This window comes from Lepisosteus oculatus, chromosome 9 (genome assembly GCF_040954835.1).
Source record: "Lepisosteus oculatus isolate fLepOcu1 chromosome 9, fLepOcu1.hap2, whole genome shotgun sequence".
Classification (NCBI taxonomy): domain Eukaryota; kingdom Metazoa; phylum Chordata; class Actinopteri; order Semionotiformes; family Lepisosteidae; genus Lepisosteus; species Lepisosteus oculatus.
The window spans coordinates 11,972,346-11,999,861 of NC_090704.1; the positions used below are offsets into that span (position 1 = coordinate 11,972,346).

The window sequence follows — 27,516 nt, forward strand, 5'->3', positions numbered from 1 at the left end:
TTTAAAATAGTGCCAGAAATGAGTTTTTGTTTTTTGAAAATATATTTGAAAAGAAACAGCTTTTAAATCAAATGTTCAATAACCATGAGTACAGAGGTGTATTTCAGAATTACAGTAAATAATAAAAACATGTTTTGAAATAATCAGAATAAAATCATTGTATCCTGGCAAAGCAAGATAGAAAAGATTTCCAGATGTCACATGATTTTTAGATTCTTAATGGAGTACTCATATCCATATCCCACACCCGTAAAAGAACTGAACTAGTACAATATTTAATGTATGGAGAACTAAGATTTACACTTATGCTTTCAAATAAATAATTATGAATGATCTTTTAAAAATAATAAAATTAAGATGTGTAATGCCATATTGTACATACTCTTCCATTGTACTGTTAAACCAGAAAAGTTGCATCAGCTCAACAGTGGAGCAACAAGGAATCTATTTCAAGTAGAATGGTAGCAGTGTCGATCAGTTGAAAATTATTACATACAGTGCCCTATACAGGTACTTAAACAGCAATGTCAAAACTGTTTATTTTCAGTCAACCTATTTGTATTCATGATCATGATATTAATATGAATGGCACGTATACTGTTTTTTGGGTAAGTCATATGTTTTATCATATTAGAACAACACACCTTCAGTTTAATCACGTGATTTGATTTCAATTAAGAGTATTAAGATATAGTCACTTTTGGTAAATTTCAGAATAAGTTATTACTGTACATGGCTGCAGATCCTATTGAGTCAAGAACTGCATGAACGGTGCATTCCACTGAATTCACTGAAGTCTTCAGACTGAAGCCTTTAGATAATCATTGAAGGCTCTTTTCAAGGATTTTGCTGCAGACAGTTTGAGTTCTAGCCTAGATTAGGGGTGATATTTTCAATATGTAAAATGTGTGGTCATTTGGAATAACATGCAGTGTCTTTACTTCATTGGCTACTCCTTAATCCTCTTTTTCTCCTGATGAATTCTTTGGTTGAATTAATCATATATTTTGGAATATTTTCATGGTGCTTGGTTTAGTATGGTATGGATTATTAAGGGAAAAATATGAGAAGTATTTTCTCCTACATATACAGGGAAAATATTTCTGTAAATATCATAACTCTTCCTGTTGCAGCAAGCATAAGTTACATCATCTATAAAGATGAGTGAGGCAGTTCCAGAGGTGGTGATGCATTCTAGGCTTTGACATCTGTGAAGCACGGTGAAGGTCACATCATGGACTTTAATGATAAAATAAAACATATACTGTATTATATTACGCTTATCATTCATATTAATCTCATAATCACAAATATGACTTTAAAGAGAAACAGCTTTTTTCTTGCTGTCCTAATACCTTTAGAAGTTGCAGTACACAATGTATTAAACATTTTTCAAGTTATTTCATTGTTGGATATTTTACCACCCTTGCATCCAACTTGCAGCTAAACAAAGAGACAAGCAACCCCACCCTGGTAATACTTTCATCTTCATTTATTGTTTATCCACTTTAAATTGAATACATTTTGAATTATTAAATTAAATTATTTGATATTATTTGCAATGTGTGGAACAATGGATTCACATGTGCAGGGTTGTGGGCCAAAACTGCATCATAATCAAATATGCTCATATTCTCAATACAGGGCTTTCACTTAAGACTCTTAATAAGATGGGACAGTCAAGTCTGTTGAAAAAAGAACAATTTTATAAAGTAATTACTAGTGAAAATGTTGAAAACTGAACGGTTATTTATTAAACAAAAGTAAAAGCAACACTCACCAGTTCTTCAATACCTCAATATCTCCTGTATCTTTCACCTGTATGCATAAGAAAACAAACAAAAAAAATCCAACATCATTTTAACAATGAATTTCCCATTGTTTGATTTCAATTGTACCATCTGATTCTTCTCATATGCATAATGACTTAATTTTAAATGATGCATGATTTAGTCATTGAGTATGTAACATTAATAAGAGCTTGTGAATGACAAGACCTTATGTGTTAACCCAATAATTTCCTTTTATATGCTAAAATGTCTCCTTCCAGTAACTCTAATTTAACACACACAAAGTTGATCTAAAATAATGTAAGGTACAGGTATTTTCTACTTTGTTTTCCTATAGAAAATAAAATCGACCTTAATGAAATTACTCAAATTCAATAATAGGAGTCTAAATGACATCAGCAATTTGATCAATTACATAATGTTGTTTTCAATGCTGCTTACATCTCATTTTTGTTTCTTTTCTACTGTAAAGGAGACCAGTGGTTCCTAACCTGTGGTCCACAGATCATATTCAGTCCATGATAAATTCACAAACTTCATTGGTTACTTCATACATTTTTACACAATCCCAGTACAAGTACTGATAAGCAATGCTTTTCTGTAAGTACATTCAGCTTTTCATGATCTATTTAATAATAGAAAGTATGGGCAGCATAATGTTGTGCTGGTTAGGCCTGCTGACTCATACTGTAATTACTTGGGCCCAGGTTTGATTGAGTGTCTTCTGTGTGGAGTGAACTGTATGTTCTCCTGGTGTTTGTTAGGGTTTGCTGGGGGTGATCTGATTTTCTCAAAAGCCTCCCAAGATATGCTTGGTAAGGTTAACTGCTGTCTCTCAAGTATACCCGACCTTGTGTGCAAGCATGCATGCCCTGTGATGGACCGGTGTCCTGCTTAGGAATACAGTCCTGTCATGTACCTGTGCTTCCAGGATTTGGTCAGGGATGCTATGAACCTTAAGGACCTTTAGAGGTGTAAACAGTTTTTTTGAATGGATAATGGGGAGTGATTTTTGCAGTTTTCCTGACGATATAGAGAAGCCTCATACTTAAATTCACAAAATGTCACTATCACTTGAGGCATGCCTCCTAATCACAAGGTGACAAGAAGTAAGTTGTTAAATCAAAGCTAATTTTTATTGTTTTTTTTGATGGCCTGTTCAAGGAAATGAGAGCTTACTATGCAAACTCCTGCTATACACTTGGGCAAGTCTTACAATCAGCATGAAGGGATAAAAAAATAGGTGTGCAGCCCACTTGTTTGGCAAATAGGGATGCCTTGGCTTGCGATGTTCCTCAGATACTATCAAATTAGATCAGCCTCATTAAAGGGGAACTGAAGACACAATTTCTCAAACCGGTTATTCAGTCCCAGAAACCAAACCAATTAATTAATTTTACACATTTTGAATTAAGCACAAAATTGTGAACTTTATGAAAGTACTGTTTATCGGGCCCATTGTAATTATTGTAACGCCCTCGCCCAGTGGTGAGGAGGATGCGGCCCTACAGTAGGTGCTCATTGTATTGCTGGGCATGCTGGGAGTTGTAGCCGGGGAGAGTCTGAGGGTCAGCACGATGACCAGCAGCTGACCCTACATGTGTAAATAATGTTATAGTTGTTCTAGTGTCCTGTGTAGCAATAATAGTGTATAGCCTGTTGTTAAGTAATTACCACCCTAAAGATGTGTACCTGTACTGTCAGTCTTCTCATGTGTGTGTATATCCTGTGTTTGGATTTGTATGGTTGCGATAAAAGAATAAAACAGTCGCTTGGTTAAGTTATCGCGTCTCCACCAGTCCTTTGTCCTGAAAGAACCTGAATATGCTACATAATGTATTTCTAAACTTGACACTCTCCCCAATGTATCCGCAAAGAACACAAACTGAAGACATTTTTTTGCAACATCATTTCGGTTTTCGAGTTAATGTTCTATAGTCATTTACATGATCCTTTTTTAAACAAAAGTTAGCATATGTGACAAAGTACACAACGGTGTTAATTAAAGGTCAAATCAATGAGAACTATAGATTGTGTAAGAAACGGAATTCTGTAGAATTTCTGACAAAACAAATCAGTTTTTAAATATCAATGAAAATGAATTATACTTACATGTTGGATATTCAATGTCTCCATTAATGCACAGGACATAAGCTGAATAATAATAATAATTCCAGCTATCATAATAAAAAAAATTATCTTTGCAATGAAATCTGAATTTCATGCCTTCTTCAACATATTCAGTGTTCCTTGGATTTTTAAGGTTGTAACGGTCATCTATAGGTGTTGGTATAATGCAAGGACCTAAAGAATAATAGTAAAATGTCAATAAAACTGGTGTTTTAAAAATTTTAATTAGCAGAGAGAGCAGTCTTTCATACAGTCTGTGAAACAAAAGTAAACCTTTCTAAATATTTCTGCACTGAGAGCTTCCAATTGACACTTGTGGTGCATTAGATGTTAGTGAAACGATTGCTTCATTTATTGTTTCCATACTGTTTATCATTTTTAATATAGATACTATATTTAATAATATTTTGTAACTAAAACCTGACAATAAAAATAACAGATGCATAACATCTCTGAACCTCATGAATTATATTAATTAAGGAATATAAATATATATAGTATAAAGTAATAGGTTTATTCCATGCTGAAGAAAAGAAGAAAGAGAACACAACGTTTCGGCCGTGGAGCCTTCTTCAGGTGTGAATATACCCACTTGAATACTCAATTGTGAAGTGGAACAAAATCTATTGGATTTTTGAAACTTTTTTAACTAATAAAAAAATGAAAAGTGGGGCGTGCAAAATTATTCGGCCCCCTTGCGTTAATACTTTGTAGAGCCACCTTTTGCTGCGATTACAGCTGCAAGTCGCTTGGGGTATGTCTCTATCAGTTTTGCACATCGAGAGACTGAAATTCTTGCCCATTCTTCCTTGCAAAACAGCTCGAGCTCAGTGAGGTTGGATGGAGAGCGTTTGTGAACAGCAGTTTTCAGCTCTTTCCACAGATTCTCGATTGGATTCAGGTCTGGACTTTGACTTGGCCATTCAAACACCTGGATACGTTTATTTGTGAACCATTCCTTTGTAGATTTTGCTGTATGTTTGGGATCATTGTCTTGTTGGAAGATAAATCTCCGTCCCAGTTTCAGGTCTTTTGCAGACTCCAACAGGTTTTCATCCAGAATGGTCCTGTATTTGGCTGCATCCATCTTCCCCTCAATTTTAACCATCTTCCCTGTCCCTGCTGAAGAAAAGCAGGCCCAAACCATGATGCTGCCACCACCATGTTTGACAGTGAGGGTGATGAGCTGTGTTGCTTTTACGCCAAACATATCGTTTTGCATTGTGGCCAAAAAGTTCGATTTTGGTTTCATCTGACCAGAGCACCTTCTTCCACATGTTTGGGGTGTCTCCCAGGTGGCTTGTGGCAAACTTTAGACGAGACTTTTTATGGATATCTTTGAGAAATGGCTTTCTTCTTGCCACTCTTCCATAAAGGCCAGATTTGTGCAGTGTAAGACTGATTGTTGTCCTATGGACTGACTCTCCCACCTCAGCTGTAGTTCTCTGCAGTTCATCCAGAGTGATCATGGGCCTCTTGGCTGCATCTCTGATCAGTCTTCTCCTTGTCTGAGCTGAAAGTTTAGAGGGACGGCCAGGTCTTGGTAGATTTGCAGTGGTCTGATACTCCTTCCATTTCAAGATGATCGCTTGCTCCTTGGGATGTTTGAAGCTTGGGAAATCTTTTTGTATCCAAATCCGGCTTTAAGCTTTTCCACAACAGTATTACGGACCTGCCTGGTGTGTTCCTTGGTCTTCATGATGCTCTCTGCGCTTTCAACAGAACCTTGAGACTATCACAGAGCAGGTGCATTTATACAGAGACTTGATTACACACAGGTGGATTCTATTTATCACCATCAGTCATTTAGGACAACATTGGATCATTCAGAGATCCTCGCTGAACTTCTGGAGTGAGTTTGCTGCACTGAAAGTAAAGGGGCCGAATAATTTTGCACGCCCCACTTTTCATTTTTTTATTAGTTAAAAAAGTTTCAAAAATCCAATAGATTTTGTTCCACTTCACAATTGTGTCCCACTTGTTGGTGATTCTTCACATAAAATAAAAAATTTATATCTTTATGTTTGAAGCCTGAAATGTGGCAAAAGGTTGAAAAGTTCAAGGGGGCCGAATACTTTCGCAAGGCACTGTATATTAAGAATGCATAATTTAGGGTTAGGAGGCAATTTCCTACCAATAATCTGTGAAACTATATGCACTACCTTCTTCCGAAAACCCTGAACTTTTGGACATTCCCACATGCAGTGAAATAAAGTGCTTATGTTATCTTTGCTTGTAATACAGAAGTCAGGAATATTAGGATTGAATTGACTAAGTTTATATGGTGTGATACTGTATAGTATTCCTATCCTTCCTATTTGATCATAATTTAAATCATGACCTCCCAGGACAGAAATCTTAATTACCAAAATGGGAATAAACAGACATATCTGTGAAGCCTCCCCTAGAAATGAAAGGGTCTCATGCCAAAAATTGTGGAATATCTTATAATAAAATTGAAAATTAAACCTATGTGATCTTTTGATGAGAAAATCATGTACATGACTGATAAATGTTATTCGGAGTGTTCTGTTAATTTTTCCTGCACTAATACACACAGCATCTCAACTGCATTAAATATGCTTTACAGTATGTATTTGATGTACTGTACATACTACATCAAGTACATATATACTGTACATAGGTTTTGTCCCTTGTCCATACCTGCAAGTTTCTTTACTGGAATCACTGATTTTATAAAATTGCTTACAGTACATTGATATTTAACTTTGACACCATGCTTATATATATTGTTTTGAGGTCTCTCTGTAATGACATCACCATTTCATGTGCCAGTGGTCCTCCACACTTGACAGCCATATAAATCTACGGCATACTTTTCATTACCTTAAACACCATATTTTTAATTGTTTCTCAAAGAAGCACCAAAGCATCTCCAAAATAATCAAAATACAATTTACAGCACTGAAACTATTTTTAAGTAAAGCTGACCATAAAGCTTCAAGGTATATAGCACAACTGATGAATTTCACTACTTTGTACCAGAAAAATCGAACACAGAATGCCTCATAAGACACAAGAAAACCTAAGCTTCACAGCAGTGTATTTCATAACTAAATACAACCTGACAATGCAATGCAATATTTTTTCATAAGAACTTTTATCTGTTGTAGCAGTTCTAAGAAACTCCCAAGTGCATTGATACTTTATCAAGTCCTTCCAAAGCAGTATATATGCATAATATATACCCATACCCATAATAACTTATTTAGCAATACTTAATGTAAATAAAATAATAATAATGGACTTTCTAGTCTTTTCATTAATTATTTCATTCTTTTCAGTCATTGCCTGGAATTGTTATCATTATCTTTAATTATCTTTAAAATGTTAAAACAAAAACATAAATATACATTATCTTTTTTTAAGGCATAGATAAGAATTCCATGGCCTGTCTTAATAGAATTTCTTGCAAAATGTTATTTGTTTAATGACTCTGAAAGTTGTTATCCACTGTAGTAGACAGTAGTAGAAATGTACATCCTATGTCTACTACAACTTATAAAATGTGTTTCTTTTTTTATTCTGTTTTTGTTCTGGATATTTCTTTCTATTGTGCATTTGAAGCCCATGTGGTTCCCTTGTATTTAAGACCCTAAACAGGGCTGTACTGTTTATACTTTTTAACATAATTAAGATGATTAAAAGGTGCATCCATTCCTTGAGGACATTGAACTTGGGTTCTATTTGGGGGCATGGTCTTAAAGTAGAGCCTTTGAAGCCAGTACGGTCAAAATTATGCATCTAAAAAACACTGGAAACAAATACTTTTTTTGGTTAGGCACTTAATTATACGTATGATATCTTGCAACAGTATTTACTTCCAATGTCCCAATTTGTTGAGTTAAAAAAGACAAATACATATTTTAACATTTTTAATCAAAACATGAGTGTACTAACTGCACACTTTTATAGGTAAAAGACATTAAATATTATCAAAAATGTGAAAAAAGACTTGTAAAACATGATTAATAATGAATTGTCAACATTTAAACTTCTTAATCTTTCTTCAGAAAAACAGACACTTGCCCTTTTTTGAAAATAGAATTGACATTTGCCTGAAAACTTCACTTGTAGTCCACACAGTCCCTAAATACTATTTCCACTGATGCAGGGCCACCCCGATGCAGGTTTGAGTAGGGGATCTGAGGGGTATTCCTGAAATCAACCTTGAATCTATATGACTACAAAGTAGTTCAAGTAGTAGCTGCGTCAGCATGCGTAGGCTGCAAAGGAACAAGTTACAGGCTTATTCCATGCTGAAAAGAGAAGAAAGGAAACACAATGTTTTGGCTGTGGAGACTTTTTCGAGTGGCTCCACAGCCGAAATGTTGTCTTTCCTTTCATCTCTTTTCAGCATGGAATAAACCTTTAACTTGTTCCTTTGCTGACTACAAAGTATAATCACTTTTTACTTTAGAATCCAATGACGAAATCTAAAAATAAAAGTTATCTTTTGATGATGACCTCATTTCCATGACTGATCAAAGGTATTCTCAGAGTTATATAGCTTATTCTGCGCTTACACACAGAGCATCTCCAGTGCATTTAAATGTGCTTTCTGTATTTGATGTACTTACGGAGACATGTGGGTAGTTTTGTCCATTGTCCTCGTTGGCAAGTTATATCACTAGAACCACTCATTTTATAAAATTGCTTACACTGATATTTAACTTTGTCACCATGCTTATAGACATTGTTTTGTGGCCTCTCTGAAATGGTATCACCATTTTCAAGTGCTGGTGGGTCTTCACAATTGTCATCTGGAAAATATGATTAAGGTTATTCATATTTTAAAAATCTTCAAATTAGTTAATTACCTTAGTGTCACGATCGCTACTCCTCCTCTTAAGGGCGCTCCAGCCCTTCCTCGTTCTTTCCCATTACCCACACCTGTTCCCTATTTCAGTTCCTCCTTAAAAGCCAGACACAGACGTCATTCGAAGCTCCTCATTGAATCCTGTTTCGTGAGAGCCCGGGTCCTGCTGCGTCTGGCTCCATCATGGTTTTTACCTTCTGTTCCTGTTCCCCCCTCGCTGGTCCCGACCCGGTTCATGGTTTTAATTCCCTCGGATGGATCTTCCGATGTTGGACTTACTCTTCTGTCTTGGATTACCTGTTTGGATTTCTTCATGGATTGTTCACTCCCCCTGGACACCTGCACCCCTTGGACATGCCCCTTGTCTCCATACCCTCTCCTGCATGACTTTTTCCCCAGTGTTTCCTCACAATTCTGGATTGTGTCGTCTGCATAGGGCCCTGAAAGAACTGTTCTTGACACTCAGCATACAATAAGTTTTAATGAAGTTAGTTTTTTCAGGGTATTAACTTATTTTACAATATTAGTTTACAAAAAGAATACTGCTTCAGTTATATGTGACTAGGAAGTATCTCTAAAAGTCTAGATAAAGTATGTAACACCTGGCAGTGTAAACCTTTCCAGTTTAAAGCAAAGGGGATGTTTGCAATCATAAAGCTTACTTTGGTTAACCTTAGTTAATTAAGTTTGTGGGTAAAAGATTTAGTATGAATCAGGAGTCCAAAAGGACGCCATATAAGATCAGATTGGGACAAAGAAAAAGGAAAGACCATAAGACAGAGAGGGAGACAGGAGGAGAGAGTGTGTCAGGTGAGAGAAGACCTGAGTGGAACCAGTAATAGTACTGGAGAAATACAGTATTTGAACCTTACTAAGAGAGCTTGCTATTCTGTAGCTTTTTGGGAACTTGGAGTTCCTGAGTGAAGAAAAATTCAGTTTAAAACAGCCTCTCCTGCTTAGTGTGTGCATTTTAGAACAGGGCAAAAGGCTCCCATTTATTTTGTGGCATCTGGGTTTGCAAAGAGATATTTAATTGTAGGTTGTATTCTATGTATATCTAGTTTAGTAGGTAGCTTATCTCTTATTCTGGCATTTGTAGTCATTAAGAGTTGAATACTTGGTAAGAGTCTGGGATTTTTCTAGTTGTCTAGTTTTCTAGTGTGTGTATGGTAACTGTTAATATTTGTTTAACCCAGTGTGTCTGAATTATTATTATTTTGACTAGAGAATTAAGAACTTACGTGTCTATAACTGTGCCAGCTGCTCAGGCATATTCATGGCAAAATCCTTAGAAGTTGGAAGTTATGATTATTTAACTTATTGACTAAGCAGCTCGGTGAATTCCTGTTATTCATCATTTTATAACTCTGATTTGTAACCACATTTTATATAAACAATAATAATTCACACTTCTAAAGCTCTAACACGTTCTTTTTTGTGAAATCTTCAGGAAAGAGTTGTCAGTTAAAGCCACAGCTAGATAAAATGCAATTACAAATGGCACTAATGTCACATACTGTATTCATGTAGTCTTAGGGTTCATAAGGCGCTGCCAATGTTTTACCCTGTATACTTATTAGCCATGGTAAGAACCAGGATTTCTACATAAGATAAAATGTGAAATTTGTGAGGAAAAATATGTTGAAATATATCAAGAACAATGAAAAAAATCATGCTTGTTATTAAAGTTTACAGAACTGTGTAATTGTAGGTTTGGGGAAAATGTTTCATTTAAGAAAAAACTATAATTAAATGAACACATACTTTCTATGCTCCAAAGTACTTTATTTATTATAACTCATCAATATGTGGTACATACAAACATACTGCCACGACCACCAGCCAGCAGAGATCAACGCGTACGCGAGCTAATCAGCACCAGCAGCGTTACTCTTAACAAGCGCCGCCACACGAGTTGCTCTGCCTAGCGTTTCTTGCCCTTTTGCCTTCGGACTTCGGACTTCGGATCTCGTCTCGCCCCGCCCCTTGGATCGTTTACTATCTGTGTCTATTTTGGATTTGACCCTGCCGCTCTCATTTCGACCACGATTCTGTCTCACATTTTGGATTGTTCGCCACCAGTGTCTTTACGGGATCTCGACCTACCTTACGCCTTCGGACTACGACTCAGCTCCTGGTTTTGCTCTGTTCACTTACTTACCTCCCATTGACTCCTGCATCTGCATCGGATCCTTTTCACCTCTTCAAAGCAGCGTTACACATACACCTTTGGCTAGACAAGGATCTTATACTGTATATTCAGTGTTCAATCCAAAAGGTATTAGAACATTGATGTTGATTTAACCTTGTCTTAAATCCTAAGCAATTCAAACAAGTATTAAATTGGAATTTTAAAATTAACATAATTTTAATATACTTCTGAATACATGCTGATTCATACTCAGGTTTAAATGCACAAGTGAAAATATATTATTATTACTAGTATTAGAAATTCAGTACCTACCATTTAAATGAACATCAGTGCTTCCTGTAAAATAGAAGAAACTGTTTACACATGCAGTGTTCCTTATAGAATATAAACAGAGAACTCCACAACGGTCTCCTCTCTTTAAGTTAACATACATGGTTGTCTGGCTTTTAATCATTGCCTTTTTCTGAAACTTTTTACACAATATTAAGAATTCACAACTTATTAAAATTTCCTGTGACTCTTTTAATGTCCTATTTGGTATACAATAAGGACAGAAAATATCTACATATCTAAAAAATCTATAGCATCAGTAGAATAAAATTGATATTTTTCCTTAACAACACAAAGTTTTACTTACAATCACAATTTGGAAAACACCCATTTATATACAGGGCATTTTAATGGAACAATCTATGTGAAATAGAATGCTCAAGGGTGCAGCAGCTACAGTATACCACACCCAGGATTTGTGCTTACTACATCCAGTTATAAGGTCAGTTCTAACCAGTTCTCCATGCTCCACATTGCAACAATACAATTTAACAGAGATTATGTTGAAATGCTACAATCTCATAGTTACCCACTTGTGGAATACAGTTTTTGTTCTCTATAGAAAAATCAAAAAAACAGTCTACAAAAGAGCATAAGACACCTTTTGGGGCTTCAGGAGATGAACTGTGTGGATGGATTGAAGGAAATTGTCAACTTAAATGATTTATAGTTAAACACCTGACTGAAGTTTTGAGAATTGAAAAGGAAATAAGTAAGGTGAAAATGAATAATTATTTAGAGTTAATTGTGCATAAAATGAACAGTTAGGAACTTGTTCCAAGAAAAAATCACACCAGTATTTGACCAATTATGAGAAATATTGAAGGGCCAGAGACACTGTGATCTTTTATAGCTATGATTTTTTCTTCTATAATGGCTACTGGGCTTTACAGTAAGATAAAAAAAAAAATATAAAGAGACAAGATAAGAGAATTATACAATTTAAAAACAAGGGTTTGCAATTAAATAAAACCCTCACTGAAGAAGAAGGTTTTGTGTCTGGACTTCAAAGGGCTTAGGGAGAACATGCTTGGGGATAGAATTCTAGAGTTTTACAGCATTGGAAGAGAAGGCCCTGTCATCCATATTTTGGTTGTACCCATGGTACACCAACCTAGATAAGCTAAGGGGACAAACAGAGGTTGCAAGGTTGGAGGTAGGAAGATATATCAGCTAGGTACAGAGGTGCCAAGCCATGTAATTTTCTACGTGAGCAAGAGGGTTTAAACTCAACACAGAACCTGATAGGAAGCCAGTGCATGAACTCTAGGACAGGAGTAATGTAAACACTTGCATGTGAACTGGTGAGTATTCTGGCTGCTTAATTCTGGACATAGTGTGGTTAGTGTGGATTTATACAGTAGTAGATACCCCAGTGAATAGGATGCTGCAAGTTGAAAGAGAAAATTGTGTTGTCCAGCGTTTCAGTCAGAGACAACATAGGATGTAGTCCGGTAATATTTCTGAGGTGGAAGACTGATGGAGTTACCCAATTTTGCATATGTACAGTAGGTCAAACATCAATCCTGGATCAAATATCACCCCTAAGTTCTTCAATTTAGATTGAAATATAAGTACAGTGCCATCCACAGATAGAGTTGTAGCATTGACTTTACAGAGGTGATGGGAGGTGCAAAGAGGCATGTCTTCAGTCTTATTGTAGTTTAAATTAAGGACATTTTGAGTCATCCAGGTTTTTATGTCAGAGATGCAAGTAGACAGAGCAGAAACAGACACTTCTGTGTCAAGTTTAGTATAAACATAATATAAACATTTGACTGACATCAGCATAGAAATGCTGGCCAAGTGGGAACATGTGAATGCTTAATAGTAGGGGGGTATCAAGCCCTGAGGAATAAAAGAGTTACTGAACTAAACTTCTGAACTGAAATTCCCAAGAGTGGAGAAGTGTAGGTGATTAGTAAGGTAAGAGTTGAACAAATTAAGAACTAATGTCAGAAACTCCAAACTGTGTCAAGATGAGAAAGTAAGATGTCATAGTCAACACTGTCAAAAATAGCAATGAGGTCAAGGCAATTAAGGATATCTGGAATGGGATGCCATCAGAAGATTATTAGTGACTTTAACTAGGGTAGTTTCTGTGCTACGTAGTTGTCTAGGGATAGTTTTGCTTTAAGACACTCATGAGCTTTTTTCATTTTATTTTGTTCAGGGTTATCATAATCAACTTCTCAACTATTTCTTGTATAGTTTTAACCCTAACCCTCTAAACCTCCAGTTTAGTTTTGCAATTTCTGTATATAAATTTGCATTAGTATGATAATACAAAGGGCCTTTGGAATCCTTGTATAATAGGTAGTATGTGGGTGATTAAACTGGATAATCCTTGTAGATGGAATATAAAAGTGTTGGAACAGCCAGTTATGAAGGTGAATCAGGAGTGCTGAGTACTTGCATCCTATCAGGGCAAAGGTAGAAGAACCAGGTGTGCAACACACAGTTACAAGGAATGAAGATGAGACTATAACTGAGAACACTACTTTTTTAAACTATTTCACAGTCTGTAAGGGATCACAGAAACATAGCTTATCAAAAAGGAAAATGATGAAAGTCACACTGACACACTGGTCTGGAGATAATGACCTAGTTAGGTATTCTATCGTTCTTAGAATAATATATTTACTTGTGTAAAACCATGTATCTGGGGTCACACTTTTTATTAATACTGAAAGGTTTTGAAAAAAAACTAGTGTCTTTGTTTTTAAACATATTTGCTTCACATAGGATATACAGTAGGGGATTGGTAATTATATTATTTATTTTGCTTTTGATAAAAGGTTGTGACAAAGAGCAGCTGGCAGTTATATGAAATTATACATTGCTTTACTCACTTATGCATTCTGGAATTTGACTCCACTGTCCCTTTTCACAAAAAATCAATTTTTGTCCTTGAATTTCGTGTGTTTCCTCACAGCTGTATTCCACCTGGGAACCATCATTATATTCATTCAGTAAGGGCCCAATAATTGTTGCATGTTCTACATGAGGAGGGGCATCACAAAGTTTAGTCTGTACTGAATAGGAGACAAAATTGTAAAAAAGTCTTTGCATTTCTCTATCCTTCTTAGAGAACAATGGGTTTCTGGAGCTTCATCTTTAAAAACATTAATTAGTAATTATCAAAACCTATCAAAACATTTTCAGTGAATCAAAAAACATTTGAGATTGTAAATTAAATGCAATTGTTCTTGAAGTAAAAAGTCCTTGATCCCACACTATTTTTGAAGAACCTTATTTACCATTGGCAAAAGAGCTGTGGAGAAAAGCTGCTGAGCAGCTCGACCTGCTGCCCCCTCCTAAAGACACAGCCACTCATGGAATTATTGATAGGGCGGATCATATCAAAAGTACGCTGATAGAATGCGTTAAGATGAGCAGATGCTTTTCACTGCAATTAGATGAGTCTGTACATGTCGTTGATTTTGCCAATTCGCTTGTTTATGTTAGATACGAGTTTGAGGGCATGTCCCATGAGGACTTTCTGTTCTGTAAGCCGCTACCAACAGGAACTACAGGAGAGTACATGTTTCAGTTTCTGAATGAATTTATCGAAGAGAATGGCATCGGCTGGATAAAATGCGTCGGAGTTTGTACGGAGTTTGTGCTAGAGCGATGACAAGCCGACACAGCGGTGCAAGTTGCACAAATTAGAGAGGTTGCTCCAGGAATGAATGGACGCATGGACGTGTGTGGGCACGTGTGCTCATGTTGGTCATTGAGATTGAGGTCATTAAGATCAGATCAAGAAAGAGAAAAAGGAAAACCAGACCATAAGAGAGAGGGAGACAGGTGGAGAGAACTTATATATGTATGCCAGGTGAGAGGTCCTTGTTCAAGATCATCCGAAAAGTCATCCGATTGGAGCTAGTAATAGTAATAGTATTGGAGAAGTATTTGTACCAAGAGAGCTTGCTATTCTGTAGCTTTAAGGGAACTTGGAGTGCCTAAATGAGAAATCCCTTGGTTTGAAACAGCCTTCCCAGGTTAGTGGGTGCATTTTTAAAATAGGGGAAGAGGGTTCCATTAATTTTTTGGTATCTGAGTTTGCAGAGAAAGGACTTAATCCTAGATTTTATTCTAATTTAGAAGACAGCTCATCTCAAGAGTCTGGGAGTTTCCTGGGTGGTTAGGCCTCTGGGAATGGTTGACTGTAAAATGGTAATGTACTTAGGGAAATTTGTGTGTTGAATGTTTATGATTTGTGATGTGATGTGTGCATGGATATTGTTAATACATTTTTGTTTAACCCAGTGTGCGCAAATTTTTACTCTTTTCATCAATACTGTTCCAGAGAATAAGTACTCACGTGCCTCTAACGATACAAATCCTTACATGCACGGACACACACTTTCTCTTCTCCAATGTAATGTTTTTATTAGAACTTGCCAGCATTTGGCATATACAAATATTTTTCAGGATATACACTTTTGACAAGGGTTTTTTGTATTCAGTGTTCAATCCAAAACATTTTAGTACACAGGATTGGATTTTAAGCCTTTCTTAAAAACATAAGCTGTTCAAACAAGTTTTCAATTGGAATTTTAAAACAAGTGGTTTATTTTTATAAAATTATATTTTTGAATCCATTTTGATTCACAAGTACGTAAGTTTCTAATACATGGGTCTTAAGATCAATGATTAATACGTCAATACGTATTAAAGATGGATTTTTTAAAGATGGACTTTAAAAAAGGAGACTTTCTCTCCTGTGCAATGCCAACAGTTAGTTAGTATTGCCAATGGTATGTATTCTAATGAAGGTTTGGTTATGTCAAAACATGGATGAGTTCTAATACAATACGTTATTTTGCAGAAGAGATCATCTTTACAGATTTCTACTGAAGAAACCTTAACATGTTTTGGGTGTGTTCATTTTCTTTTGAAAATAGGTACAGTAATTACAAAACATAAGTGAACATGTCATTACTTTTATTACAGGTACTACAAATTCAATACTTACCATGTGAATGACCTGCAGTGCTTCCTGTAAAACCGAAGAAACCCTTTACACCTGCAGTGTGCCTTAAAAAATATAAGCAGAGAACTCCACAACTGTCCCCTCCCTTGAAGATACGTACGATGCATGCTTGTCTGTCACTCAATTTCACTGAGCAGGCTTCACTGAACGGGGACCAAACTACATCTTAGGAGCCCAGAGGGGTTCCTCAAGTCAAGAATAACAGACATCAAGAATGTGGACGCAGAATTTGGTGACATGCTGGTTCAGAGCTACAGTTTGTAGCCTAGGGTTAGCATTACCACATTCTGCAAAGTCAGTAGAGATATACCCCCCAATAATTGTCTAATTACTGCCAAAGTTGTTTCCACCAAATATCGAGTTAGTGATACCAAATATATATACAATCAATATTTTTCCGTTATTTCTCTCTAGTTTTGTCGGCAATTCTCTAACTTATCTTGTTCTCTAAAATCTTCATATAGAGTATCCAGGTTTTGAATGAAATATTAAGTTTAAAGAAATGTATATTCATTATTTTGTAATTTTATAAAATTATAATAATTAATAATTGCTTACATTTATATAGCGCTTTTCTGGACACTCCACTAAAAGTGCTTTACAGGTACTGTAACCTCCACTACCACCAATGTGCAGCTCCCACCCAGATGATGCGGCAGCAGCCATAGTGTGCCAGAATGCTCACCACACATCAGCTATTAGTGGGGAGGAGAACATAGTCATGAAGCCAATTCATAGATGAGGATTATTAGGAGGCCATGATTGGTAAGGGCCTTTGGGAAATTTTGCCAGGACCCCGGGTTTACACCCCTACTCTTTTCAAGTAACGCCCTGGGATTTTTAATGACCAAAGAGAGTCAGCACCTCGGTTTTATGTCTTTTCCGAAGTCGTCGCCTTTTTACAGTATAGTGTCCCTACCACCAGGCAATGTCCCGGTTTCCAGGAAAAAAAAACACGTGTATATTTTGTGATATGTTTTTTATGTGGTTTTTATGTGGCATTGTGGTTTTTAGCATTTTTAGCATTAGGACCCACATAGACTTCTGTGCGAACCCTGCTGGTCCTACTAACACCTCTTCCAGCAGCAACCTTAGTTTTTCCCAGGAGGTCTCCCATCCAGGTACTGACCAGGCTCACACCTGCTTAGCTTCAGTAAGTTGTCAGTTGTGAGTTGCAGGGTGATATGGCTGCTGGCAAAATGGAACACCATTAAAATAAACTATTTTATATAGCTCCCTTAAATAAGCTTCTTAAAGTTCTTTACAATAAGAGAAAAAAATAGGAGAGGAGATAAGAAAATGAATACAATTTAAAAACCAGGGTTTCCTTCCTGAAGAAGACGTGCAACCTTCTAGATGAGCAAGAGGATTTGAACTCAAAACCTGATAGCAAGCCAGTGCAAGGACTCGAACACAAGTGTAATGTAAACACTTGTACGTGACCTGGTGAGGATTCTGGCTGCTAAATTCTAAAAATTCTAAAATTTAGATACCCTAGTGAATAGGATGTTGCAGTTATCAATTCTAGAGAACACAATTGTGTTGTCCAGCTTTTCAGCTACAGTCAGAGACAACATACAATAGGATGTAGTCTGGTGATATTTCTGAGATGGAAGACTGATATTGTTATACCATTTTGTACAAAGTGTCACAGTATCAGCCTCCCATAGTCAGACCTCAACCTCAGGCCTAGACTCCAGCGAGAAGTATCCAATTACCGTTCCTGTTCACCACCACACCTCCGGTTTTAGGATACTTAGGGAAAGTCTGCAGACACAGCAATGTTCAGTATTTTGTTTTTCCCAGTGGGCTCTCATAAATCTCACAAGAGACTACTAAACACATATAGCAGTAGGGTTTATAGTCAGGAAAGGCACAGATTAAAATTACTGGTCTAATAACAGGCATTATATCTGGTTTAAGCCAAACATAGCACATCACTCTCTTAACTGTCAAGCATGGTGGTTATGCAGATGCTTGTCAGGACTGAAGGAAAAATGGATTGTGGAAACATAGCTGAATTGTAGAGGAAAGCCTGCTAAAAAGTTTAAAAGTATCTTAAAAATTAACACTTCAATAGAAGAATGAACTGAAGCAAAAACCCAAAGACATAATGAAGGGGGCTAACATGAAGGGAACGCATGTTCTTCAATGGCCCAGTCAACGGTTTGACTTGAAGCCAATAACTTTTATGACGAGGTCTGATGGTTGTAGTCATCAGGACCACAGTATTTTTGCCAAGATGAATGAACATAATTACAACCTCCCACTGTGCAAACTGGTCCAGTCTCATCTAAAAATAATGACACCAGTAATTCCTGATGAAGTTCCTTTCACCATGTACTGCCTTAGAAGGCTTGATACTTATATAATCAGTCAATTCCAAATTCCACATACAGTAGTATCTTAGAAACCTGATGACAATAGATCTTGGTCTGGACCAGGAGTCTGAGTGTTTGGGACCAAGGGCTGTATGGGCCCTTCCAATCTCCTTTCAAGGTCATAGTCTGGGAGGAATTTGAGCTGCTCTCTGATGAACTTTTCAGCAAACTGGGTTATTGATCCCCACTTTGCTCTCCTCAGGGACCCAGTAGCTCCACAGGTTCTGTCTAGTTTGGCCTCTAGCTGCTTCTGCCTTTGGATCAGGTGTAAAAGCATGTTATCTGATTTTTCACCCCATGCCTCAGTCTGCAAAATGCACATCTCCACGTTGTTTATCCTTTTATTGATTTTGTTAAATTCTTCAGTAAAACATGATCTTTTTATTAATATCCCTTCTGCAGTCTGTTAGTTCAGTAAAGTTTTTTTTTAGGCTGACTGGGGAATCACAGTCTTCAGATTTGTCAAATTGGCACCTTACAAACCATTGCGCCTGGGGAGAACTACTTCAGTCTCCCTTTTCCTCTTCAGTTTCCTTCCTCAGGTAGCTTTAGGTGTTTCTACAGTATGTCCTTTGCCTCATTTTTCCATTATTACCAAACACTTAGTCCCTGTTTTAAGTTGTATTATTTACAATTCTGAAACGATTGTTAGGTAATGTTTGAGAATGACTGAAGGAGTGAAAAAATTAAGTGACCATTGCAGATGGTGAGTGGGAGCCTAGAACTCAAATTCTCAGCCCAAAATTCCACAATTAACATTTGACATTCACCAGAAAATGAGACATTTCAAATGAGATACAAGTAAAAATTACAGAATTAAATTTCCTCATTGTTTGTAAATAAGGAGATAATTTTGGAGGAAGGTCATAATGCTTGGAAGAACACAGACAAAACCTTGTGCATATGGAACATTTTCTTTAAATGTGTTTTATACTGTAGGTTTTGAAGTTCTGCTTTTGAAACTATGTTTAAATTACCTGACAAATCCATTAAAGAGAGAAAAACAGTGCTTGCATTACTCACGTATACATTCTGGTTTTTGGCTCCATTCTCCATTTTCGCAGAATATATACTCTCCTTTTATCTCATATGTTTCTTCACATCTGAATTCTACTCTGGAACCATTCTGATAAAATCTTTGATATGGTGCAATAATAACTGCATGTTCAATGTGTGGAGGGGCATCACAATGATAACTTCTTGCTGGATATGAGACAAAAATAATTTATTAATATTTTTCTTTTATTATTTTATTCTAGTTAAAGTTACTACCCTAGTATTTACTGTGGTTTCAATAGAAACTTGCTTGGCAAATTATATGCATCAGAGACATTAAATATGTATAGACAGACCATCTTTAATAAGCTGTATCCATTTCAGTGCACCAAAACACCACTTACTTTACCTTAATTTTGCTTGCATACAGTACAGTATGTATAGAAAATGTATGTATTATTTACAGTATGAGTGTCTATCATGTATATAATTTGAAAATATGAAATATGAATATGACTAATTGGGGGGAGGGGTTGTACAATACTGCAAAAAGTTTGTTAAATCCTAATGTCTGTTAAATAGCATTCATATGAAAGCAAAAGTCAGTTAAATAACAAACTTTGAAGCATAACCCATACTTAAGTGAAAACTGACACGTTTCACTATATATTTCAGATCATTCATTAGAAAATAATAAATAATAATAAATTACCCACGTTCTTTTAACAAGAAAAAAAAACTGAGCATTACGTAGTCTACTCAGAAGAGGAATCACTTTGCTCCTTTTCCATGTTTCATGTCAATCCTGGCAAGAAATTGACACCACTTGCTGAGGAGCTGCTAGGTTGAGATGACACAGGTTTTGGTCACCTAAATGGCTTGAAGAAAGCATCCAATTTCAATTGTGTTTTGGAAATTTTCTGCTTACGAATAAAAATCTTTCTGAAAGCTTGAAAGTGAGAGTAATACGGCTGAACTCCAGGATCAGATGATGATTCGATAAACATGATCAAGTCGTCAAAATGAGATCTTAAATCAGACAGCTTGATTTTGCAAATTAGTGGCCCTTCTTCCTCATCATCATCGCTTATCAACAAAACCATTAAGGGGAAGTACCGAAGTACTGAACAGGGAAGTACCAACATATGAACCGTAGAATTTTGCCCATTAGATCCTAAATCCATTAAATCGGGGTCTGTTAAATCGAGGATTTACTGTATATATATTTTAATTTTATTATAAATTAAAAATTATCATAAAATTTTATATTATTAAAATGACATAAATTATACATACTACTGTGATAATTTGAGCTACAGTACATGAATATAATTATATATCATTATAGATATGCAATTCCATATTATATCCCCTATTAATCAAATTCTAAAAGTATGCTTTTGTTTACTCCGATAACAAGCATATTTGCAGAGAAAGTTAACACATTATAACTTTTTACAAAGTATATAAACTTAATATAGTCAGAAGGAGCACGTAAAAACGTTTCCAAAATAACCACATGTAAGACTTCGATGCTTAAGATGTTTAGGAAGAAAGTGGAATGCTGGTATTTTTTCTTTAAACTACCAATACCACCCATACAGTATACAGTTTACTTAATATGTTTATGAGCAGATGAAAGGCATGGTGAATCGGAGATTCTCAAAACTTACTTTGTATGATTGGAAATTAATACGTGATCGGATCAACGAAATTCTGTGGTGTTACTTTTTGTCAATGAAAAAATAAAGTATTTTCGTATACAAGGATGGTTACAAAGAAAGTGGACCACAGTAATACTTTGAGCTTACAGCCTATCCAAGGTCATTCATTATTAATACTATTAGTAATATCTTCCGTAAAGACTTTGATGCATAGAATATTTCTGCATAATTAAAATATTAAAAGGTGGTAGGTTGTGTACTTTTGTCTAACTGAGCAATCTTGCTATTATAAAATACACCGACTTTTTAATGTTTAATGATTAACATCCTGTAATACACATTGTAATGTGTATTAAACATTTGAACATTTTGATGTTTAAAATTATTAAAATTGTAAAGAGTATACAACTTAAATTCTTAATTGGAAAAAGAGTGTCCTTCAGCAGTGACTGGGATTTGAAACCAGGCATTTTCTGGCTACAGCTCAAATGCTGTACATGAGAGGTTAAGGTTTATTAGCTCCACCTGGTGGTTTTACAAGATACTATTATTATAATTGCGGTATGATGCAATATGACGTGTTTTGACAGGTTGCGTTTTACCGCAGTGTGCCTCACTTATTTTGAATGGCTGCATCTGTATCTTGTTCATGATGGGAATGAACCTCTTAGTAACAACAGCAGGGGAACAAGCTCAGGGACCTCAGATGTAATCAGGTACCTGCCAACCATCCATTAGGGAGTTCATGGGTGATCTTATAGTAACTACTACATCTCATGTGCAAGCAAGGTGGGTTTTGAAAGCACTAGAGTATATGGCAACCTGGGCAAGAATGAAGTTCAAACCAAGGAAGTCAAGATGCATGGTAATCAGGAAAGGTAGAGTGACCAATAGATTCAAACTATAGATCCAAAGTGAAGCCATTACATAAATGGAGGTAGATCCAGTAAAAGGACTGAGTAAGTGGTTCAATAAGACATTATCGGACAGGGAAAATATCAGCAACACAAAATCTGAGGTAAATGACTTTTTAAAGAATATTGATGGATCAGGACTCCCAGGGAAATTCAATGCACGGCTTTATCAACATGGGCTACTGTCTAGACTCCTATTGTTGCTAACGGTGTATGAGTACCCCTGACAATGGTGAAAGGAGTGGAGAAAAAGATCAACAAGCATCTCTGAAAGTGGAACAAGTAATAGGTTTATTCCATGCTGAAAAAAAAGAAGAAAGAAAACACGTTTCGGCCGTGGAGCCTTCTTCAGGTGTGAGAAAGACAAGGCAGTAAGCAAAGGTAATGTAGCGGGAGAACAAAGGCTGGGAGAGAGGAGGAGCGAGAGGCGGGAGCAGGGGACAGAAAGAGAGGCCAATCAAGAGGTGTGAAGTCAGAATAGGTGTAGAGAAGTATGAAATGAAACTTCCAATGAATGGAGAAAATTTAGAAGAAAATTAGTCTGTTGTTAAGAGAAGGGGGAAGGTGTGATCCTAGCTGCAGGATAATTTTGGTTTCTGTAGTCTTTCTGATGTATGAGTTCGGAAAACCGTCTTTGAGAACACAGATGGAGAGATTAGAGTGGTCATGGCCGTCAGAGGTGAAATGAGAAACAATGGGCTTGGAGAGATCTTTAATCTTCACAACCCTGACATGTTCTCTGAAGCGGTCTCCGATTCTCCTTCCTGTTTCTCCAATGTAGATAGCTTGGCATTTACTGCAAGAGATACAGTAAATAAGGTTGCTGGAGGTACAAGATGCCATCTGGGTGATCAGGAATTGTCCTGAGGGGCCTTGAATGAGTGTGGTGTTAGATGTGTTCTTGTAGGTGATGCAGCAAGCTCTGTTGCAAGGGAAAGTGCCTGGTGTGGATGGTTGCTGAGGGCGGTCAAGGGAGCTGTGAACAAGAAGGTTGCACAGATTAGGTGATCAGCGATATGAGATGATGGGGTGGTCAGAAAAGAGGGCCCCGATGGAGGGATCATCCTGTAGGATGGAAAAGTTGTTGTTAATAGTCCTGGGGATAGGAAGTGTGTTGGGGTGGTAGGGAAGCACCAAAGGAATGCAGTTGTTACGGTTGGGGTTCCTGATTGAGTTGATGGTCCGAGCGGTGTTTTTGGCTCAATAACACTGCTGGGGTATCCTCTGTTGATGAAAAAGGAGAACATTTTCAGGGCTTGGTTTTGGAAGTCGATGTCGTCGGTGAATAATCGTTGTAGCCGAAGGAACTGTGAAAAAGGGAGAGAGTTTTTAGTGTGTTTGGGGTCAAATGAGCTATACAGGAGATAGCTGTGTGAATCCATGGGTTTGTAATAAACCGAAGTGGAGAGTCGGGGGTAGTTGATGGAGAAGTTGATGTCTAGAAACGGAAGAGTAGTAGAAGATATGTTAACCGTATATTTGAGGGACAGGTGGAAGTTGGTGAAATGATGCAGGAAGCACTCAAGCTGGTCGTTGGAGCATGTGGCGGCACCGACGCAGTCATCAATGTATCGCTTTTTCAGCATGGAATAAACCTATTACTTGTTCCTTTGCAGTCTATGCATGCTGACACAGCTACCCACCCGAACTATCTCTGAAAGCTGCTGGGAATCCCTCCAACATTCACATCAGTGTGTTTACATAAGTGTGGGCTTTAGTGAGATCAGAACAGCTGCAATTTCCCCTGTCTTCCATTGTAGAAGAAATCAAGGTGGCAAAATGCAACGTTTTTACCAGATCAGGAAGGAAGGGGCTGCTGTGGACTCTATGACCCAAGCAGAGAGCACATTAAAACTTCAGGACATCATTAGGAACTTATTTATTGGAAGGCAAGGCCTGGGAACATACTTCCAGCAATGCTAAAAAGCCAGCTTAAAAGGGAGGAGAGGTATGGTACAGGAAGATGTGAGGACTTAGGAGGAGGAGAGCCAAAGGTCCAGAGCAGTGAAGGTGGAAGTGCAGGGGGTATGTACAAAGTGTAATATTCCTGAAAAAAAGATTAACTTGGGCAGAATTGTGGAGGTTGAAGGGCTTATGCATCTCTTGCCTGCTGGGGGCAGTCTGCGACACTCTCCCATCACCAACAAATCTGCACAAGTATTGTATGAGGGATGACCCACTACGCAGGCTTTGTGAAGAGAGGAGTGCCATGGCACAGAGTAGCACTTTCCCAAGAGAGATACAGATTGCGCCATGACAAGAGCCTTGAGAAAGAGAGATGGAAGAATCTGCAAGCTCATGGAGGATCTAAAAATGTAGTTGCATTTGTAGGGGAGGGTGAGAAGTGGACAAGGTCAAGGAAAGTCAAGGATTCTATACTGGATGGGACATGAGAGTTGAACTTGGAAAAAGGCTGCTTTTTCCCTAACTTTGTACAAACATCTATAAGGCCAGATGTGGTTATATGGTCCCCAGAGGCGAGGAAGATCTTCCTCATGAGGTAACATGGGAGAAAAGATGTGAGGAGGCTTTTGAGGGGAAACGTGTCAAATATGAATATGTGGTACAAGAGGGCCGAGGGAAAGGGTGTATGCAGAGGATTCCCTGCACAATCAGGATGGACAATGCTGACAGCTTTTGGGCTGATTGGGAGGAACAGAAAGACAGCAATTCCTAGCCAGGTAGTGGATAGTGGAGTTAAGCTGGAGGCCAAGAGGAGATGAGCACTGACTGGTTATGGATAAAGGTTGAAACGCCTGATGAAAGTTGGGTTCCATCTGATGACATTGATTTCCTGACCAACAGCAATAATCATTACAACTATTGACTAAGGAGAGCATCGGTAGATATATATAAGAATAAAAAAAGAAAATATAGGTCAAGACTTCATGACATTAAAGACATACTGTATTTGCTTACATATGCACTGTGGAGAGTCTGACCATTGGCCATTGATGCATTGAGTTGTTCCCCACCACCCTTCTGTTAAGGGTTTATATTTTGGACTGCAGGCATAATAAACAGTGCTTCCACTGTCATAAACCTCTTTCTTTGGAGAAAAATATCCATGGGGTAATTCGGGTTTAGTGCACGGGCTTAGTTCTTGCTCTGCTAAAGAAAAGGAATAAATGTTAGCAAAAATGAAACTGTAAGAAATTGTTGCAGAAAAATAAAAATGTGCTGGCAATACAACTTGGCTTTGTGAAAGAAAATACTGTATTTTCTGTATTTTATGAAAAAAAAACCCAATGAAATCACACCTTTCACAAAAATAGTTTTGTATTAAGCAATAATGAATTAAACAGTTTTTATAGCCAGTCTTCTTTTTTCTTTTTGACCATGTGACTGTACAGGTTACATCTCAATTGATCCTCATCCACTAATTGGTGTAAAGCCAGCCTAAGGGCTTCTATGGATTTAAACAGAATATTAATCAAATTCAAATATTAATATTAATCAAGTATTAATTGTTAATTCAATGTGTCATTATTGCAAGATTTAAGGAAAAAAATGTGAAAACTGTGTGCAGTTCTAAATATGTTTGCAAGGCATTGTTTATAATATATTGATAATATTTACCTTAGCATTGTAGTTGTAGACTCCAGCCTGTTTTAGTGAAGCTTGAACGAGTTTTGTCAACAAGTTTACAGCCTCAGTTACAAACACATCTAAGACGTTTTAAATTGTGGTTAGTCTCTTTCTCATTTAGTGTTCTGCCATTTAAAAATGGGTGCATCATATCATTTTTTTCCAAAATAAAACCTAAAAACTAACAACTATATAAGATATATTTTCTGGGTGCAATATTATTACAGTATTACAAATCTGTGGTTTTAAAATTGCATCATTGAGTCAGACAAATATTAACAAAATGTTGTTTCTAATTTTTTGTGCATGGTTTTGATTGTTTTGAGCCCCAAACTTTCCTTTAGCAATTTGGACAAATGCTAAATAAGATGTAATTTGAATGAATTGGCTTTAGTTGCCCCATTGAGTGAAAGTCATAAGAACCATAAGAATGGTTGAACCAATACTTGGGGTTGTGTGAGTGGGAATTTAACAAAGTGATTACAGATTTTACATAAGGGGAAGGGAAATTTTACCTGAACCTGTGTGGAGATACAAAATAAATACATGGGGAGCAGGAGGAGTGCTTCTCTTAATTCATATAAATATAAAAGAAGCAGTGATGAGAACTACCACTTTCATTCTATGATAAACTTCATAAGGTAGACCTATAATTGAGTAGCTACATTTTTATGCTTGCTCCCTTTGTTGTGTTGACACTGTATTTGAGGTGCAAGGCTTAGGATACTATTCACATGTTTTTAAAATAGCAGTTTTCTCATGTCATTTTGCGCCATCATCTTAGTTAAGTCTTGACATTCTGTGTAATACAGTAGTCATCTGTTTTTGTTTAAAAAATGTTTATTTTATTTCTAAACCTTGTACCATAGGTATCTGTGTTCATACAAGCTTTGTATTGTATGAAACTGTAATTCTATGGCACAAAATCTGATATCTTTGTCATACAAAAGGGAAACTGAAGTGTAGAAAAGAGGGAAAAAAATCAGAATTAACTGGATTGGTATTCTTTTCTTGACTTTTCTTTTGTCAAGGTTTTAAATGGAGTAAAAGAAAAAAAGATTGAGAGGGATAACCACAGCCATGTTTAATCAATCTTAGTTGTCCTAAATCATGATCAATCCTCATGTTACAAAAATTATAACTCCTATACATAAGCCCACACATTTCTCTATTGCATCTGTCTTTCATCTCCTCCACCTTGGTTATTTCAATTTTTCTGTGATTAAAACACTCAAGGAACATTTTCGTACACTTAAAACTTCATTGGGTGTTGTTATTCCTAATGAAACTATGTTCGAAACTATTAAATTTGTATCTCTGAATGTGGCATTCATTTATAGGTTAACAAATGTAAAAGTATGGCATTTGTTTGGCAGAATAAAGCCAGAAAATTTTCTAATTGAGCGTTGTGAGAAAAATAGTGTCCTATTAAAAATATATTGCTGAAACCTATACCTTTATGATCGACAAAATGTATAAAGATTCTTGTCACCGCAAGACCACGAGATTCTGTGTACCTGCTGGAACAATATGATCTTCATTTATCTTTTTGATCTAATATGAAACTCCCATAAAAGGCTAAAGAGTCAAGAAGTAGAATTAGTAACAGAATAACTAGAATCACTTACCTGAAGTTTCCGTTAAAACATCAGTATAACTCGAAATAAGAAAAAACACAACAATGTGTGAAAGTGCCATTTTAGTTACTTTGCGACTCTTAACCACACTGAAT

The 27,516-nt window shown here is 36.7% G+C and overlaps 1 protein-coding gene across 2 annotated transcripts; it reads right to left on the minus strand.

Moving 5' to 3' along the window:
• Positions 1 to 1,477: 1,477 nt before the first annotated feature.
• Positions 1,478 to 27,516, minus strand: LOC107078398 (complement factor H-like). 2 transcript variants are annotated; one of them, XM_069194147.1, is made up of 9 exons: positions 27,413 to 27,516; positions 25,116 to 25,304; positions 19,646 to 19,825; positions 14,095 to 14,277; positions 11,225 to 11,248; positions 8,522 to 8,704; positions 3,903 to 4,094; positions 1,781 to 1,818; positions 1,478 to 1,685 (listed from the first exon to the last, which is right to left on the minus strand). In XM_069194147.1, exons 1-8 carry the CDS (start codon positions 27,480 to 27,482, stop codon positions 1,796 to 1,798), a joined length of 1,044 nt encoding a protein of 347 aa, XP_069050248.1. In that variant the 5' UTR covers positions 27,483 to 27,516; the 3' UTR covers positions 1,478 to 1,685; positions 1,781 to 1,795. The 2 variants fall into 2 exon arrangements, with proteins under 2 accessions (XP_069050248.1, XP_069050247.1); XM_069194146.1 differs by having other exon boundaries at positions 25,116 to 25,307.

Excerpts from the sequence above, each read along its gene's own strand:
- LOC107078398 (XM_069194146.1), bottom strand. The coding sequence starts at position 27,482 with ATGGCACTTTCACACATTGTTGTGTTTTTTCTTATTTCGAGTTATACT. Across the intron at positions 14,278-19,645 it reads CCAAAAACCAGAATGTATAC|TACAGACTAAACTTTGTGAT; the intron begins GTGAGTAATGCA and ends TCTCCTATTCAG. Across the intron at positions 11,249-14,094 it reads TCAAATTCCAGAATGCATAA|GAAGCACTGATGTTCATTTA; the intron begins GTGAGTAAAGCA and ends TCTATTTTACAG.